General features: G+C 39.8%; 2 protein-coding genes across 2 annotated transcripts in view; both read right to left on the bottom strand.

Moving 5' to 3' along the window:
- Positions 1–1,456: 1,456 nt before the first annotated feature.
- ctsla (cathepsin La) lies at positions 1,457–5,434 on the bottom strand. Its single transcript, XM_034871534.1, has 8 exons — positions 5,303–5,434; positions 4,233–4,367; positions 4,019–4,141; positions 3,608–3,757; positions 2,732–2,956; positions 2,389–2,557; positions 2,161–2,278; positions 1,457–1,844 (listed from the first exon to the last, which is right to left on the bottom strand). The coding sequence occupies exons 2-8, from the start codon at positions 4,353–4,355 to the stop codon at positions 1,745–1,747; spliced, it is 1,008 nt and encodes a 335-aa protein (XP_034727425.1). The 5' UTR covers positions 4,356–4,367; positions 5,303–5,434; the 3' UTR covers positions 1,457–1,744.
- A 7,309-nt stretch (positions 5,435–12,743) lies between these two features.
- dapk1 (death-associated protein kinase 1) overlaps positions 12,744–16,916 on the bottom strand; it is an 80,351-nt gene continuing 76,178 nt past the window's right edge. The window contains exon 26 of the mRNA XM_034871425.1: positions 12,744–16,748. Coding sequence (XP_034727316.1) covers positions 15,453–16,748 — 1,296 coding nt within the window. The 3' untranslated portion in view covers positions 12,744–15,452. The remainder of the gene's footprint in view (positions 16,749–16,916) is intronic.

Raw genomic sequence — 16,916 nt, 5'->3', positions numbered from 1 at the left:
CTATTAGTGAGTAATTAATTAGTCTAAAAATAGATAATTCATTTAAGATTCATTTATGTCATATATTAAGCAAGCAAGATCACAATTTTCAAATTTTTGCTGTTTTGAGCATTTCTGAACATTGTTTAAACCCTTTTACAATGATCTCTAAAGTAATTTAGATTTTTTCAAAGTATCTTTGATTGTGTATAGCATATTTGTTTTGTTTATTTTTGGTCAGAAAAAACAAGGCATTTCAGGACATCACCAATTTCTTTGATTTTTTGCACTTTTATTTATCAAGACCCAACCCACTACAAAGTGACTTTCTCAAAATGTTACACTACAAGAGCAAAAAACAGAAAAAGACCATGAGTATATGACAGTATCACATGCAGAACATATTCTGCCATATTTGTGATCCAAGTTGCAATTGTAGGGACCTCCATTTTACTCCAGATGAGAGCTATAGTCCTTTTTACCTTCGGTATGTCAAATCCTGATACATTTATATTCTTGTGGTTATGCATGTTCAGACTAAATGGTTTTGTTGATCACCTCCCTTCAGAATGTCTTCATTTGGTCACACTCCACACGTTCCTTTAGCCTCATTGCATTTAAGACAAAGGTTAGGTATATTACTGTTGTATTTAATTAATTTGACAGGAGATGTCTGTATCAGCAAATGATATTAGAGTATCTTTGTCGTTTGTGAGATGCATCACAGGTCTCCTTCTGTAATGTCCTATTGGGAGTTTGCACACCATGGCTAAAGTCTACCAATTGAGGTTTCTTTAGAGCCAGTTATATTGATAAACTCAAACCCCTCATGGACTAACTTGTCAGTTAGCAAAGCAATTATACACATTTGCATCTCATAACCTAAATCCTTAGTCTCCCACCGTTTCCATATAAATCAACGCCATTGTTAAAGAATCAATAATCCTATAAGATCCCAGTATCAGACGTCAGAGAGCACCGCTGCTTTCCATGAAAATCACGGGACTCAAGTCTTTGCTCTAACTGGCTAACTGCGGGATTACCAGCATCTGAAGCCTCACTTAGTGCTCGGAATAACACAATTAAACATGAACTTGTTTTGAAAAGATAAGGAGGTCCAAGTTTTGTTATCAACGATCGAGCTATGACAGCTGAAAATCTTCTGTAGGGACACGAATCCCTAAATGTCTAAGGTTTGAGAAACCAGATTGATCTTAAAACAGCCTTAAACAATGACCATCTACAGTCTGAGCAAGTAGTATTCAGTCAGCATAAGCGTACGTATGCATTTTTTAAACATCGAATTAAAATAGTTAATGGGCAATGGACTTCCAGTTAAATTCTACTGGTTGTTGCTAAATGCAGAGCGGATGAAACTTGATCTTAAGTGATCAAAAAGAATCTTAACACCCAACACACATACTAGTGTTTCACAAGTTTTAATTGATCACGATAAAAGTAGAAAAAAAAAAAACTAATTTACAATGATCAAAGCAAGTGTTAATGTATCACTTACCAAGTAGCATAAACATATTTACAAAGAAAACACTAAAATGTTTTTAGAAAAACAAAAATGGCATAAAACCAGCCAAAACAAAATGGCACCATTTGCCTAAAAACAGTGTTTCTCCATATAAAAACATCACAGAATCTCCTAATGATGTCTTCATGACTGAAGCCTCGTCAGTCGCTTTCAGCCAAGCTATTGCGCAAAAAAGAAAAAGGAAAACACACTATGGAGCTAGAAAGTGGAGCTGTGCAAACATTAAACAAGAGGATAACTGGCTGCTGTTGCAATTCCACAGTGGTTCTTCTTGTCTTTAGCCATGTAGATGTAGCCTTTGTCTCCCCACTTTTCACTCCAGCTGCAAGAAAACAGACAAAAAGGTCCGAATTAGTTTTATAGATTGGATTTGTAACAAGGAGAGCAAATCAAGTTTAGAAAATGTTAGAATCAAATTTATCAGTAAGAGTTTAAAATGGAAAAAAAAAAGACAAAGTCATGCTGACTGGAAAAAGTTCTAGCATAAATAAGCCTCGTCAAGACGTAATGGCCTTAGAAAATACATTTTTTGGAAATACAATTGCAGACACTGTAGCTTTGCAAGCTGAAATAGCACTCTTCAGGCAGTACTAAACCTACCCAAAAATACTGCAGACTGATAAGAGTTTCCAACTGACCTGTTCTTCACGATCCAGTATTTCTTGCCATCCACATCTTCTCCCTCGAAGCCATAGCCTACAACCAGCACACCGTGGTCCAGCTCTTCGCTGCTGCACTCCTTCTCATAGTAGATTCCTGAATAAACCCCCCCAAAAATTCCCCAGTCAGTTACATGTAAACTACAGTTATATATAAACTACATTAGAAAAACAGGTGGCAGATTTTAGAAAGTCTCTTTAACGGACCTGATTGGTAAAACTGGAAAGACTCGTGACCGGCGTCGATGGCGACTGAAACGGGTCCCACGGAAGCTACAGCCTTCATCAGAGCGTGTTCCTTACCGCTGGGCACGTCGACAAACCCGGTGTCGTTAGCAGAGTTGAACGAGGGGTTGTAGTGGCACGGCTGGTCATCCTGGAAGAAGATAGGAAAGAGGGTGAGTGGAACGTTATGGCGCCAACACAGACCTCTTAAAATGTTATGACATTTAAATACAGAGGACCAAAAAAAAAAAAAAAAAAAAAAAAAAAAAAAAAAAAAAAAAAGTCTCTTGACTTTCCCCTTCCCATACTCTCATAAAACACGCACCGTTCCCAGGTATGGGTAGGAGTCCTCAGAGTCCAGGCCCTGGTTGTCCTTGACGTACTGGAAGGCCTGGTCCATCAGACCACCGTTGCAGCCCTCATTGCCCTCGGGCCTAGAGCAGTCCACCAGGTTCTGCTCGCTCAGAGACACCAGTTTGCCAGTCTTCCTGAACTGCTGACCCTCCAGAGCTCCGGTGGTGCTGAAGGCCCAGCAAGAGCCACACTGACCCTGAAAGAGAGAGGGGGTGGGAGGTTGTTTTATGGTGGTTGTTTTTGTAGTAGTTAGTGTTGTGCTTTGTCCCGTTTGTTTTATCCTCATCTTTTATTACATTCAGACATTTTATCTTTATATACACACACACCTTATCGATTGTGCCTACATTTTCGTCCTTTAACCACATTATTATGGCACACGGCATCTTGTTACTGCACTTTATCTCCCTGACCCTGGAAAGCAATTTGCCTCTATACATAAGTATAGTATGTGGCAACTTGCATTGCAGCACTTTGCCCTAGTGTATATGAAAGCATTTTGTATACCATAGTTTAAAAAGGGAGCTTGGTTGGACTGGTTTCAGCTTACAGGGTGCTTATGTGTGCTACAGGGGGGTGGGGTAGAGAAACCGACTGTACACTCAGGCAGGAGGAGGAGTGTGAAGCTAGATAACAAAAACAACCTGCCAAGTGGCCATCTTATCTTTCTGTCTGAGCAAAACCTTTACTTCAGTGGACAGAGTGCCCTCGTTTCATAAAAGCAGATCTATAATTATGCAACTGTTTAAAGTTGCACATGTTTACAGAATGTCTCCAACAGCTGACCTGCTTTGCCAACACCTCTTAAAATGAGGTCCGAGGCCGGACGAGACACCACTATAGTTACCTGGTCCTTAACGGGAGTAACGTAACCTTTCTCCCTCCAGTCCACAGAACGTGGGGCCTCCAGAAAGTTGGGCTCCATGAACAGGGATCCAATGAACTTCCTTGCTTTGTGCTTGTAGCCGTTCATGATCTGCCTGAACTCCTCGTGCGTCTGTAAAAAGACAAAGTCAAGTGAGCATATGTAAATGTTCTTCCTGTTAAGTGTAAAACAAATTCAAATCAATTTACTTCTTTTTCCAATCAAAAAAATTGGAGGACCCACCACATTCAGGATTTTTTCCCAAACCTCAATACACGCTAGTTACATAGTCTACTTTACCAGTTATCAAAAATACACTTTCCTTAGCTACCTTTAGTTGGTATGTGTTTGCAAGTAAGATAAAAACGGCGTGTGTGTTTAAACTGGTCTTACCAGGTCTCCAAAGTGGTTCATGCCCAGGCGGTAAGTGTGTGAGCCCATAGAGTGCTCCAGGTTGTGCATTTCAATCTTCCTCAGGTTCTTCTCCCACACCATTCTCCTCCAGCCCTCCTCCTTCTGCAAAAAAAAATAAAAACAATTCAGACTTCTTTTTGCCAACTAAAGCAGCTTACTGTTTGAAAAAAAACAAAACAAAAAAATACATTACCTCATGATATTTCTTACTGTGCCAGCTCTTCCACAGGTCCCAGTGGTCATCCAGCTGACGGTCCAGGTTTGGGGCAGAGAAAGCTGCGCCAAGGCACACGACCAACACGGCTAGAGGTAGCATTGTTGCTATCTACTGGGAACAAACAACAGGTTAGGGATCAGTTTCCAAAGCAGGTCAATCACTGATGGAGGCCCGAAACCGGACCTCCAGGGAAACAGGACGTCATTACATCATGCTAGAAAAAGCGTCAAGTCATGGTCATAGTGTCATCGAAAAAAATACCCCTCGCATCGTGACACTTGGTATGCATTCAGTCGTCTATAGTACATTTTGTTCACTCCCTTGATTCATACGGGAATAGGACCGCAATACACATTCCCGAGAGTACACTCACTTCACGTCTGCTCTGCCCAAAACATCGATACTAAATCAGGCTAAATAAACTATTTAAAAAAATCAAATGATTCTCTGATAACGTTACTAATATAAGATTTAAGACTGCTACATGGAAGAATAATGGTTCGACGGTAGTATTGCAAGTTTGGGAGCGGAAACTTGGCCATATTCCAAGATTAAACCGAGCCTGTTGTTGTTGTGTCCGCAGTCACGGGATCTACTGCTGCGGCGGAGAGCCAAGAAACCGGCCTAGGATCGAGCACCGAAACTACATCCAGGAAAACGAAAAGAAAACCAAAACTACAAGTAGTAGCGGACGGACAGCGGTCTTTCCAACGATTTCACTCCTGGTAACGTTATGTTAAATTAAGAAGAATTAGCAATAGCTGCTTTAGCTAGCCTGTAGGGGAGGTAAACGAAGACAAAGGCAGCCGAATGAAACAAGATGGCAAATGCTGGAGGACGACAATAAAAATGTATGCATGTTTTACTCTAAAATAAATAAAGTTTAGGTTTAGCTAAAGAGGACAATTTTTAAACGGACACTGGGTTGTTTGTTTCTGGACTCAAAAGACGAAAATGCCTTGAAGAAACAAATATTCAGCAATCATTTTTGCTTAATATTGTAACTTTAGGCGTCAAGTTTGAATCATGGAGCAGGTAAAACTTACTGTGTATTCTTCCCAGCTGTAGCCGACGACGAAGGAGGCAATATCCTTTGGTCGAGGTACACAAAGTTTATAAAGGCCTGACTGGCAGCTGAAGCACGTCCCACCGAGCTCTCTGATTGGTGGGATGCTTGTTATGAGCTGTTCCGAACCGCCCCTATTTATGACGTAAATGCTGGATGCACGTGATTCCCTTCCTCTGGAATACCTTTTCCTGCAAGATTGTTGCAGCTAAAAAGCTTTTATATAAGCCTTTTAAAGAATTTAGGGTTGATTGTTTTATCTTCTTTCATGTTAAGGACCTTCTCATTGTTACTTATCTTCACAAACAATTCTTCACTTACAATGCTTACTATTAAAATGTAGCTCAAGTGAAGACCTAATTTTAGTAATCAAATCCACTTTCAGATTATCTGATTGAGGATAAAATACTTCTTTATTCCATTATTCGGATCTCCATTAGCTGCTAACAATGTAGAATGCCACTGTATATGTAGAAATACATTTTTCTTAAATTATTCTTAAGTAAAATAACATCCCAGCAATTAGGCCTACAGTCCATCATAGTTATACTCTTAGATTAAATTATGTCAAATTACTCCTCCAAGTCCAAAAATACTCAGGCAGAGTGCAGTCTGGTTATTGTTGAAGTGTTTTCTAGGAAGTCTTTCAAAAACCGGCCTAACTGGGTGTCTTTACAATAATGGTTAGCAAGCTAGTCCACATTGTGATGGCTCTAAACATTTCAGACCTACACACTGCATTAGTCGTTGTTGTTTTTTGCTGGAGTAGATAACAGCTAGCAGCCCGCCATGTATTATAACTGTGTTGGTCTCTCACATTTTATCATTGAGCACAGACAATTGGCTGCTTACTAAAACAGATTTTGTATGCCAACCTGTTGTCTGCTCAGGGCCATGAGAGACTGCGTGCCCACGCTGTGTAGCCCACTCAGCCTCCCACCTCCCTGGGCCGGCCGGTGTTTTGCTGTTTAATTTGGAGGTTAGACAGATGGGTTTGGCTGCACACGACCGGACTGGTGATCAGGAATCAAGGTGAGATAACACTAGTACTCGTGGCACTAACACTCTAGTGGCAACGGTGGGGAAAAGGGAAAAATCTTTTGATACATGATATTCCATTACTCATTTTCTTAACAATGTTATCAACATGTTTCCCCCATGTTAGCTGCCCATCAAGTCTCACACCAAGCAATTTGGATTTGCCTCTTGAACCTGTTCAATAAATGAGCCTCTGAACATTAGGCTGAGCTGATTGTTGCTGTGAGTGGCATGTCTGGACCTAAACAGAATACTTTGGGTTTTTTGCTACCTTCAAGACAAGTCTACATTTACAAATCCAGTTGTAGTTCAGATTGAAATACGTTCCTTAATTCGACACATTCTAACTTCCTATGGGACTCTCACTGGGTAATTATTTGGATTTAGTTTAACCATTTGTTGAGGGAGTGAAACATCTGATTGCAACTGACTTACTGGTAAGATTTGACAAAAAAAACAGTGCAAAACCTTTTTTGGGAGCTCCGGGCCTGATGTGTTTGTGGATTTAAGTAATCGGGATAGCGTATAGGCGACTGGAGAAACCAATTTTTCCCCCCCACTTTCTCCTGAAGCAAGTCAACTCTTTGGCCATTTTAATGCATGACAAGGGTTTCTAATCGTCTTTTTACATGTGCTTATACGCATGACAAAGCCTTTAATCAGTTCAGTTACTTTCACTTCAGACAGTGAAAGCAGCCTATTTCTGTGCCAGAAGAAGGAAAGACCCTTACATGTCATGTACTGAACATCCCAAATAATTCCATTCAAAGCCTCTAGACGTCCCGATAAGTCTGTTTCTACCACTGAACATTTGATTATTGGTAATATTTAGACACACATAACATGCATGTTCTCCTTCATAACATAATGTGCATGAAAACACACTGATTAATGAACACAAACAGCTTGAGGACTGCCATGGATTGAAACATTGAACAAAGACTAAATAAACAAATAACAAGTACAATGGATTTATTGATTACATTTCGGTAGATAGTCAGCTTCTGTTTATCTTAAACTCCAGCTTAAACAAAATAACAACCAACCAGCACATTGAAGGTTAGGTTAAACCTTTCAATATGTTCTTGGAAAATAATATTCTCATACTTGAAACAACTACTTTGTGTGATTATGCCTCAGATGAAGCTGTGATTTTGAAGCTCGTCAGTGATCAGTGATTTACTATCCAGAAAAGGAGACCTAAGATGTGTGACATGATTCACCTACACATTGCCATGCTATGCATCACATCTTTATGTTGCAACACACACGATGCATGATGTTCAAAAATTTCATTGGCCAAAAACTTTACAGTAAGCTCAACATAAATAATTCCCCTATTTTTGCAGAAATCAGCAGACTGCGTCTTCAGCGGCTCATGTGTGACTGAATCATGACAAAGGTTGAGTGAGCACGTCCTGTATCAACGTGCGGGACTGGTCAGTTACACCTCTTTCTATTCATATTCATTGCTTAAATACAAATAATACTCAAAAGTGCTAGAGATTTTTCTGCAAAACTTAATTAAATTGAGTATTAAAATACTCATGCAGAATATATTTGGTATCATAAGATTATTGTCACAGTACAGTAGTGTATTGACAGCAGTTTTATGTACTCTGTATATTCTTGGGTACCTGAATGTTTGACAAATAAGGATAGTATAGTCTGATCACAAGATTATTATTTAAATAATAAACAAAGCAACTATATGGCAGATACATTTAGAGTAATCGTTGGAGTAAAAAGGAAAATATGTTTCTTTTGAGTTTGAAATGTAGGGCAGTCAAAGTAAAGGATATTACAGCCTGTTATAAAATAAAACACTCAAGCAAAGTACTTTACAACTGTGCAGTACTTGATCACTACTTAAGAACACCCAAACACACATTCTTTGATGAGTCATACATAAATTGAAGGAGCTGATGGGATTACATGTTCACAGGAATTGATTAGTCTGTTTAATCATCATGTGAAAGTAAGTTTTATAATACTGTGACTGAGTCATTGAAGTGACTTTAAAATGCAAAGATTCTGAATGGATTGTATTTCTCTGAATAATTACAAGGGTGTGACATGAAGCAGACAGCATGCAGATACCTGGACATATTGTCTGTGTCTTTACAATTTTTAACTTTACAGTAAAAGTTCAAGATTTTGGGGAACATGCATATTCTTTTTGTTGTCCAGAATTAGATGAGAAGCTTAATTAATACTCTCTGATGTCTGGACGCTGAATATGAAGCTACCATCAGCAGCCAGGTTAGCTTAGCTTAGCATAAAGACTGAAAACAGGTGGAAACAGCTAGCAGCTCTGTCCAAACATAACAAAGTCCTATAAAGCACACTAATTAACACGCTACATCTATTTGGTTTACTCCTAAATGTAAAAATGACAATTTACAGTTCATGGGGTTGCAAGTGGTCATGGGCAAGAAGCTGTTTGACACCAGCCCCCCCCCCCCCCCCCCTAAAAAGTTGAACTGGGGTTTTTATTTCAGATACAGATACAGATTTAACAAACAAGATGTAACATGTTTGTTACTGAGTTTTTGTTAACTTTTGGGAGCCAGGCTTGCTGTTTCCACTTGTTTTCAGTCTTTGTGCTAAGGAATCAGCAGCTGGCAAGCTTCATATTTGGCATCCAGACAGTACAGAGAGTGGTATTAATCTTCTTATCCAACTCCAACTCTCAGCAAGAAAAGCAAATACTTCCCAAAACGTCAAACTAATCCTTACACAAGGCCACTGTCCTTAAAATTAAGACACAATCTCACTATCTCAGTGCCTTTGTTTACATGTTTGTTAAGTTCTGTTGTCTTTAATCTGTAATTTGATGAGTATTTAGTGTATCTTCACTGTATCAGGCTGGTGGTGATGTCTGTAAACCGCTCACATATCATTTATGGGCAACATTCCTCAGATTAGGACGCTAAACTAAAGAAGGTTATCAGCTGCTGGTCTGATCTTCACGTTGAGACACAAACATTACCAAACCTGAACTGATTAACACGTCTACAGACCGGGGTTACTATCAGTTCTACACGGTGTTGTTGTTTGTCACATAACTGCCTCACTTGAGCAAGTTAGTTAACACTATTGATCCTTTTGATTGGGTAACAACAACGCTAAAGGTCTAGCAGCATGTATTCACAGTAAGGAAGTGTATGAAGGGAGGTTACTCAACTTGTTTGTCAGTGTAGATTGAGAGTTGTTAGCATCACGTCACAATGTCACAGAAGTTTAATCACACAAATTAATTTATGGTGTTTAGTTTTTGGCATTTACCACAAATATATATATTTTTTTATTTGAGATGTTAATTTGTTATCTCTCTATTTCAACTTCAGCACTATTTCATGTCTTAGATTCTTTTTCTTTTACCATATTGTCTTCGTATTTCTTAACATTAACATAATGTACTGCTTTGTGTGTATGTTCACTATTCACGGTATATATGGAATGCTGTTTTATTTTTAGGCAAAACTGATTCCAACAGATGGAAAAACCCTTTGAACCCTTTGCTGCATTTCATTCCCGCTCTCTCTCCCCTTTCATTTCTTCAGCTGTCCTGTCAACTAAATACCTAAAATGCCCAAAAAACAATCTTAAAAAAAGCTGCACTATCACATGGCTCTTTGCAATTTGGCTTATTTAAAGCTAATGTACTTGCAAGTTGTTGTCTGGAGTTTGCACCTTCAAGGTTGAAAGCACTTAATTGGTGTGTCAGCTGAATTAAATGTAATGTGATGTAATGTAATGTAACGTTAAAATGGGAGTTGTAGCCGTTGAAAGTGTTAAAACTAATTTCCAGGGCTTTAGAAGGAACAGTCTTGTTTTCTTTAGGAGTAAGTTAAGGTTATTGTCTTCAGTTTATTTAATATTTTAATTTAGGTATTAATGAATTCAGTTAATCTCACTTGAAAACTGAGGACTTTAATCCAAATGGCTATAGAAAAACCCCACAAGTGTTACATTTTAAATTAACCACGGATCATTTTGAAGAGTTTGGAGTTTTGCAGACATATTTGCATCGTGCTTAAAAAGCAAACTCAAAAACAAAAAAACAAAAAAATCCTGTTATGCAAAACAATCATGACTACTTCCGATACTTCCAATGTGATTTGAAACCTCACGCCTTCTGCTCCAATCATTTCCCACTCTGCAAATATTTTTTGAACGCCACAGTCAGCAGTCGAGGCGGGTTGAGACGAACCCAGAGTCACGAGAGTGTGTGGGTGGAGGGACGATGTCTCTGCAGCTCCACAATGAACGCAGAGACGTGTGAATAACCTGGAATCTGGTGGAGGACAAATAAGCAGTCTGTTCCTGACTCATCAAAAAGATTCAACTTCATTAGTATTGAGGATGTCCTATATACTAACACCGGAGGGGACATATTGTAACCCTTTTCTTGATCTTGGTTATGTTTGTTGAGTAAGAAAGGTGCTTTACATTCATTCAGTTATACATAGTTGGGACATTTAGTGCCAACAATAAGAAAAATCTGCGACTTAACAGGTGTCACCCAAAAATACAGATGGGGTTTACGGTATGTGACAAAGTCACATTAAAATGTTTTTAAATAAGAAATAAAAAAAATTTCAGTAGGCTTAGTACAGATAGCTCTTTCAAGATAATGACTAGTTTGTAAAAACACATCACACACAAAAAAACTGAGAAATGATCAGTTTACAGAAGAAATAATTTACACCAATTGACATCTTGAATCAATTAAACTGCTGTAAGAGCGTTTTTATTTATTTATCCTTATTCCATAATACACTGTATTTATTTAAATCATTAACAAATGAAGAGTAGTTGACGTGGGGACACATTTCCTTAAATCTCATCAGCACATGATCCTCCTCCCTTGGCCTCTCCAATCTCTGGAGGAAGCAGTGGTTCCCAACATTTTTTCCGCTGTTAACTTTTATTTATAGCTTATGCAGTAATAGGTATATATTAGAGGAAGGTCTTAAAAAAAAAAAAAAATGTTACGTCATCAGTCAATCGTAACCTTCACTTGTTTATACTAATGTCTAAAATCGATTGTCTACTACTACGCTAACTCGGGAAACTTTAAAATATCTAACTGTATATCTTCAATCAGGACAGAGACAATGGGATTAGGTAAAGAATTTATTATAAAATGTTTTACACTATAAAGTGTCAGAAGTACTAATAACATGGCATTCCAAGACATGCTAAAAGAATGTAACATAAATAGCGACAAAAAGACAATGTGTGCAATGTGGCAATTAGACCAGAACGTCTGAAAAGGGGCAAATATTATATAGAGTTCCTCTTTCCTCATTGAACAAAAATAGACAGAAAAATGTGTTTTGAAGACACTTTTAAATCCATTTCTTACGGAAGAACCATCCGGAAAAAAAGACACTAAATGGAGACAAAGTTGATAATAATATAGTGATTCCCAGCGATTACAAAAACATAATATTCACTTCCCTTTCTGAAACATCATTTCTCCGATTTTATACTATACAAGGCAATAAAACGAGAACTTAAAGCTGCAAGCAGCGATGATTGGGCCCTCGTACCTCCGCACACGTCGGGGGAACTGGCGCGACATTGGTGCATTTTCGCAACCCTTGGACACCGGGCAGAGTGCCAGGCGCTGGAAACACACTAAGCATGCACTATGTTGCTCTATGTCAAATTTAACCCCCACAAATGCAAATTTTATGTAAATTGGATGTTTGTGACAAACACTGACTTCCTGTTGCCAGTAGGTGGCTCGATGAATATGACTAAATATTTCTTTAGATCGTGCTGACCAATTTTTAAATCAATGGGGTTTAATCTGTAGGAGTAGGTAAATGATAAAAAACGTTATAAAAAATGGCCCAGTAAATTCAAAATGTTTTCTTTTGGGTTTAGGGGACGGCTCCAAAAAGTTTTTGTTGTTTTTTTAAGTCTAGAGGAGATACATATGCCTTCCGACTTTTGTATATCTAGATAAAATGTACTGTGGGAGATTCTTTGTTAAAACTTTGTAAGGGGTCATACCGAGCAAATCTGTCCGCCCCAACCTGAGACCCCCCCCCCCCCCCTTCATATTCTACTGCTATTTCCAATGTGCGTGCAAAATTTTAGAACTTTCCGAGCAACTTAAGCCCCTTAATTGTGATTCATTTGGCTTAAGAAAAAGATTAATTATAATAAAGAATAAAAATTTCAATAGGGCCTTCGCTTACCGTCACCGTCGGTGCTCGGCCATAATGAACGAGTGTGTTTTAGGCACACGACACTGGCAAACTTTAACAAAAGCTTTGGTAAAATCAGAAAAAAACATGACATAACATTATGTTTCCGACTAGTTTGTGTTGAGAGTTCTATTACCATATGTTTGATTTGTTTTGTATATTTTTATGAGAGATTAGTACATTCCTTTTTGTTGAAATTGGAATCAACATTTTGGGCCAAAAAAGTGAACAGAAAAAGGATAAAGTTGAGGAAAAAAAGAGAGGAGTATTTACATCACAGCTGGAAGTTTTGCTGTGTGCATTGGCAAGTTCAGGTTGAGACAAAAACTGTGAGAGAAGAACGGTATTTGAAGTTTTATCTCTGAAATAGATGGTAACACTGAGAAGTGAAGACAACAAGAAATACTGCACTCTGGCACATTAGCGCATGTTTTTTTCAATCAAATTGTGAGACTCTGTGCTGAAAAAGGCCTATAAAAGTCTAGCTTTTTAGGAATGAAAGACTCTTTTCCAAACATCAACACATGAAAAATTGTCTGGTTTCAAACATTATAAAACACCAGCTGACACAAAAGGACATTTCTGTCATTATCAGCCTTTGGCCTTTTATAGCTAACAATACTAACTTCATGCCATTTTTCCTTTGCTTTTGCTGACCGAGCCGAGCTGCAGCTTCATAATATAAAAAGACAAAAGTGAAAGAAGGTGTGAGGACACGCACGGTCGACCGACGCTGACACGGAGAGAAGCTCAAATTGAGTTTGAGAGAAGCTGCGTCGATGCCGCGGTGTACAAATCTGACACTGTGCACAGTAACTTGATTGTTGACGTCACTAATGGAGAGAACTTGTCGAAGAAGCATTAAAAAGATGCAGTGTCAGGTGTGTTTACTGGATATAATAAATTACCTTTAGGCTTAGTAGAAAATGTTACAAAGAAACTTTACGTTTTAATCATCTTGGTGGCACTTTCTATACAATGTAAAGGGAGCTCTGCAGTATCCGTGCCGAGCTCCACCCGGTCTACCATGATAACTTTTGACATTTTTAAGACGATTTTTCAGACAGATCTACAGCAAATTCATTTTGGTGCTGGAAGGATAAACCTCCTTCAATAAGACAATGTAAATGGCTAAAGGTCATTTGTGTGAATTGAAAATTAGGGAATCGACTTTTAAGTAGAAACATTTAAAGCTACACTTCATTTTACAGGTCCCATAGTTGGCTAAAATTTTAAGAAAGGAACTGATATGCAACTAGTAACTCTTTAAAAGGTTCCTGCAAAGGACAATCTTGTAATTCTGGTAACAATTTTAAGAAAAATGCAGACTCAAGGTGTATTCCATTTCCATACTACATACTGTACTCATCCAGGTAGACTTTTTGCTAACTTGCAGTTTGATTTTCTTATGACGTGGCATATATACTGTATATTTTGTATTTTCTTTAAGTATTAAAATGGAAAAGCATGTTAATTTCAAAACACAGTAGGCCTATACTGTACGAAGATTAGTTGATCAACTTTTGATAATTAAAAAGTACTTTTGTAAAAAAAAATGCCAAAAAAGTCCCTGGACCTAGCTTTGAAATATCTGCTGGTTTTCTTCTATGATAGTAATCTTTGGGTTTTGGATATCAATAAAATAACAACTTGATTAGCGCAGCTTTGACTCCTAACATCAAGTACTTTACCATAGTCATTAACATTTTTGCAGTTCTTTCCTGGAAATTCCAACAACAACAGACAAATAACTGTCTTGTAACACTGTGTCATAGTTACAGTGAGGTTAACTTCTTCGGGAATTACAGGACACGTAAAATAAAGTGTCACCAAAAATGAATCAACAATCAAGAGATTTCTGTTGTTGGATTAATGAAGTAATACACTTTTGGCAGGATAATCTGTATAAACCCAAATGCTCCAATTAAACACGAATGACGTTTTCCTACAGAGCATCATATGAACTCCACACTGATAATCCAATATTTCATCTCATGCACGACTCTGATGTCAGCTTTCCGTTTGATTCTTTTTGCCAGTAAAATTACATTTTCAAAAAGCTTGTAACATGAGCTGAGCTTTTTTTTTTTACCTTCCATCATCAACCTATTTCCAGTCTAAAATGTAAGATAACCTTTTCCATTTAAAGACTATAGACTTGATTACAATTATTTTTCCTATTAGTGTCAACAAGGCACAGCTCTTCATATGTTTGGAAAGAACTACTGTTTTTTTTCTATATAATAGCAAGACTATTTGTGCTCTTTAGGGAGGTAGAAGGCCACAAAGGCACTCTGAAAAACGCCGTTTAATTATTAAACACTAAGCTGAACGGCCCAAATGTCACATCAGTAGAACAGAAGAAAGGAGGGGCAGATAATATTATATGTAACTGTGATGGATGGAGGGAGTTAAGATGGCAAGTCCTCAGTTTTTCATCTGGATATGAAAAAGGTCCAAACATGAGACTGCCATCTTTTTTATTCATTGCTTTATCTAGAGATGATAGCTTTTAAAAATGTAGCTTTTCTGTAAGATGAGTAAGACTTAAGTGTGAAGTAGAGTTGGAGGGGTATTAAACAGCAGCACAAGAGTCAGAACAGAATAAAAGCAGAGGATTCCTCTTTGGAGCGCAGGAAAATCGGCTCTTTCACAACATTCATATTGGAAGGAAAGGTCAGCTGTACAGGTGTGGAGAGCACAAACACAACATCTGGTTCATACGCCAACTTAATGGAGTGATTAAGGAGCGAGTAGCTGAACGATTGCACTTCATGTTCATTCACACACGAGTCCCGTTTCCAGGGAAATGTCACATCAGACTATCTGACGTTTGGCAAAGGACAGAAAGCTGAATCGTTCAGTTCAGCGGGATACGACGGAGCTGATGGAATTGTACGATGTGCCACCGTTGCAGGTGGGGGGGTAGCCATTGGCGGCCCCTACCAGCGCTTCCATGTTGACCCTGAAAACAGGAGAAGCTTTGAGCAGGAAGTCGGCGGCGTCTCGGCGGCCTAATTCCCTCAGTTTGGCCATCAGCACGCCCACCGTGCTGTCTGGTCGCCCGCTCCACTCCTGCAGCAGTGCTGCTGTTGGGCTGGGCTGCAGCACGGCCTCCTGGGAGTCCGGGTCCGTGTCCAGCTCAGGGGTGCCATTTGGAGTCCCGTTGCTGTGTTTGGCCACCAAGTCTGTGAGGCCGAGGTTCATAGCCAGCAGGCACCAGTCTTTCCCCAGAGCGTCAGGAGGGTCCAGCATGCGGCAGAGCTTCCTGCGAGCCAACAGGGGGACGTCTGATATGTGGATGTCCCTTCCCAGAGTCCCCTGCTGGTAAAATTCAACACAGCCGAAAGCCAGAATGCTGCAGAAGCTCTCGCGGTAGCCACCCATGGTGTTAGTGAGAGAGGTCTCCCGCTGGACTTGGGCCCGGAAGAAATCTTTGGGTTGGTAGATCATGATGGGGGCATGGTGCTCCCGCAGCTGTTGAGGACTCAAGTAGTATTTAGCTGTGAGCAGTCCGGGGAGTGTGGAGGCCAGCAGGTTCTCTGTTATACTACACATGGTGTCCAACAGGGTGTAGCACTTGGCCCGCTCTGAGTCGTGCCCGCGCACCTGAATCTCCACCCCCTGGCCGTGGTTGACCAGCAGGATCATGGCCTCTACTCCGCCTTGGCTTACCTTGGCTCCATTGGTCCACAGGTGGATATCTCCATCGAAATCCTCCCCGCCCTCCTCCTCCGGCTTTTGCTGGTGGCTCCAGCGACACAGATTCACCTGCAGTTTGTGAAACAGGCCACAAGGGAAGGGGGTCAGGTGCTCCGCGGGGACGAGGCGTACCCCGCCGTAAAGCAGTGACTCCTCCTCCTCTTCTTCGGTCCAGGAGCGGTGGAGGCCGTTTGTCTTGATGAGGGCAGGAACATCCACCATGGAGGGGTTGGTGGCATCACGGGCGCATACGTCCATGGCATCCAGGATCTGCAGGAGCTCGTCCACGTCACTCTCAGGAGCCAGAGCCTGCACCTCCTCCAGCCTGTAGCGCCCCCTGTAGTGGTGGATGGCCTTGGGCGTCTCCACAGAGAGCAGCTTGCCGAGGACGTTGCTGCAGAGCCAACGAGGCTCCAGCAGAACAACATCCTGCACCGTCTCACTCTGCATGATGTTGATCTATTAGAGGAAGGAGGAAATAAAGAAGGATGAGAGATGGTGAGAGAGTAAGAGGAGACAAGGAGAAAGTTGACAGAAAAATAAAAGTCTAAAGAATTTAGAAGGAAACAGGTGTGAGTTAAAAAAAATTATATTGACATTAAGATAGGACACCCAGTGTGCCTAGAA

Source organism: Etheostoma cragini, chromosome 5 (genome assembly GCF_013103735.1).
Source record: "Etheostoma cragini isolate CJK2018 chromosome 5, CSU_Ecrag_1.0, whole genome shotgun sequence".
Lineage (NCBI taxonomy): Eukaryota > Metazoa > Chordata > Actinopteri > Perciformes > Percidae > Etheostoma > Etheostoma cragini.
This window is presented reverse-complemented; position numbering and strand designations above follow the sequence as displayed.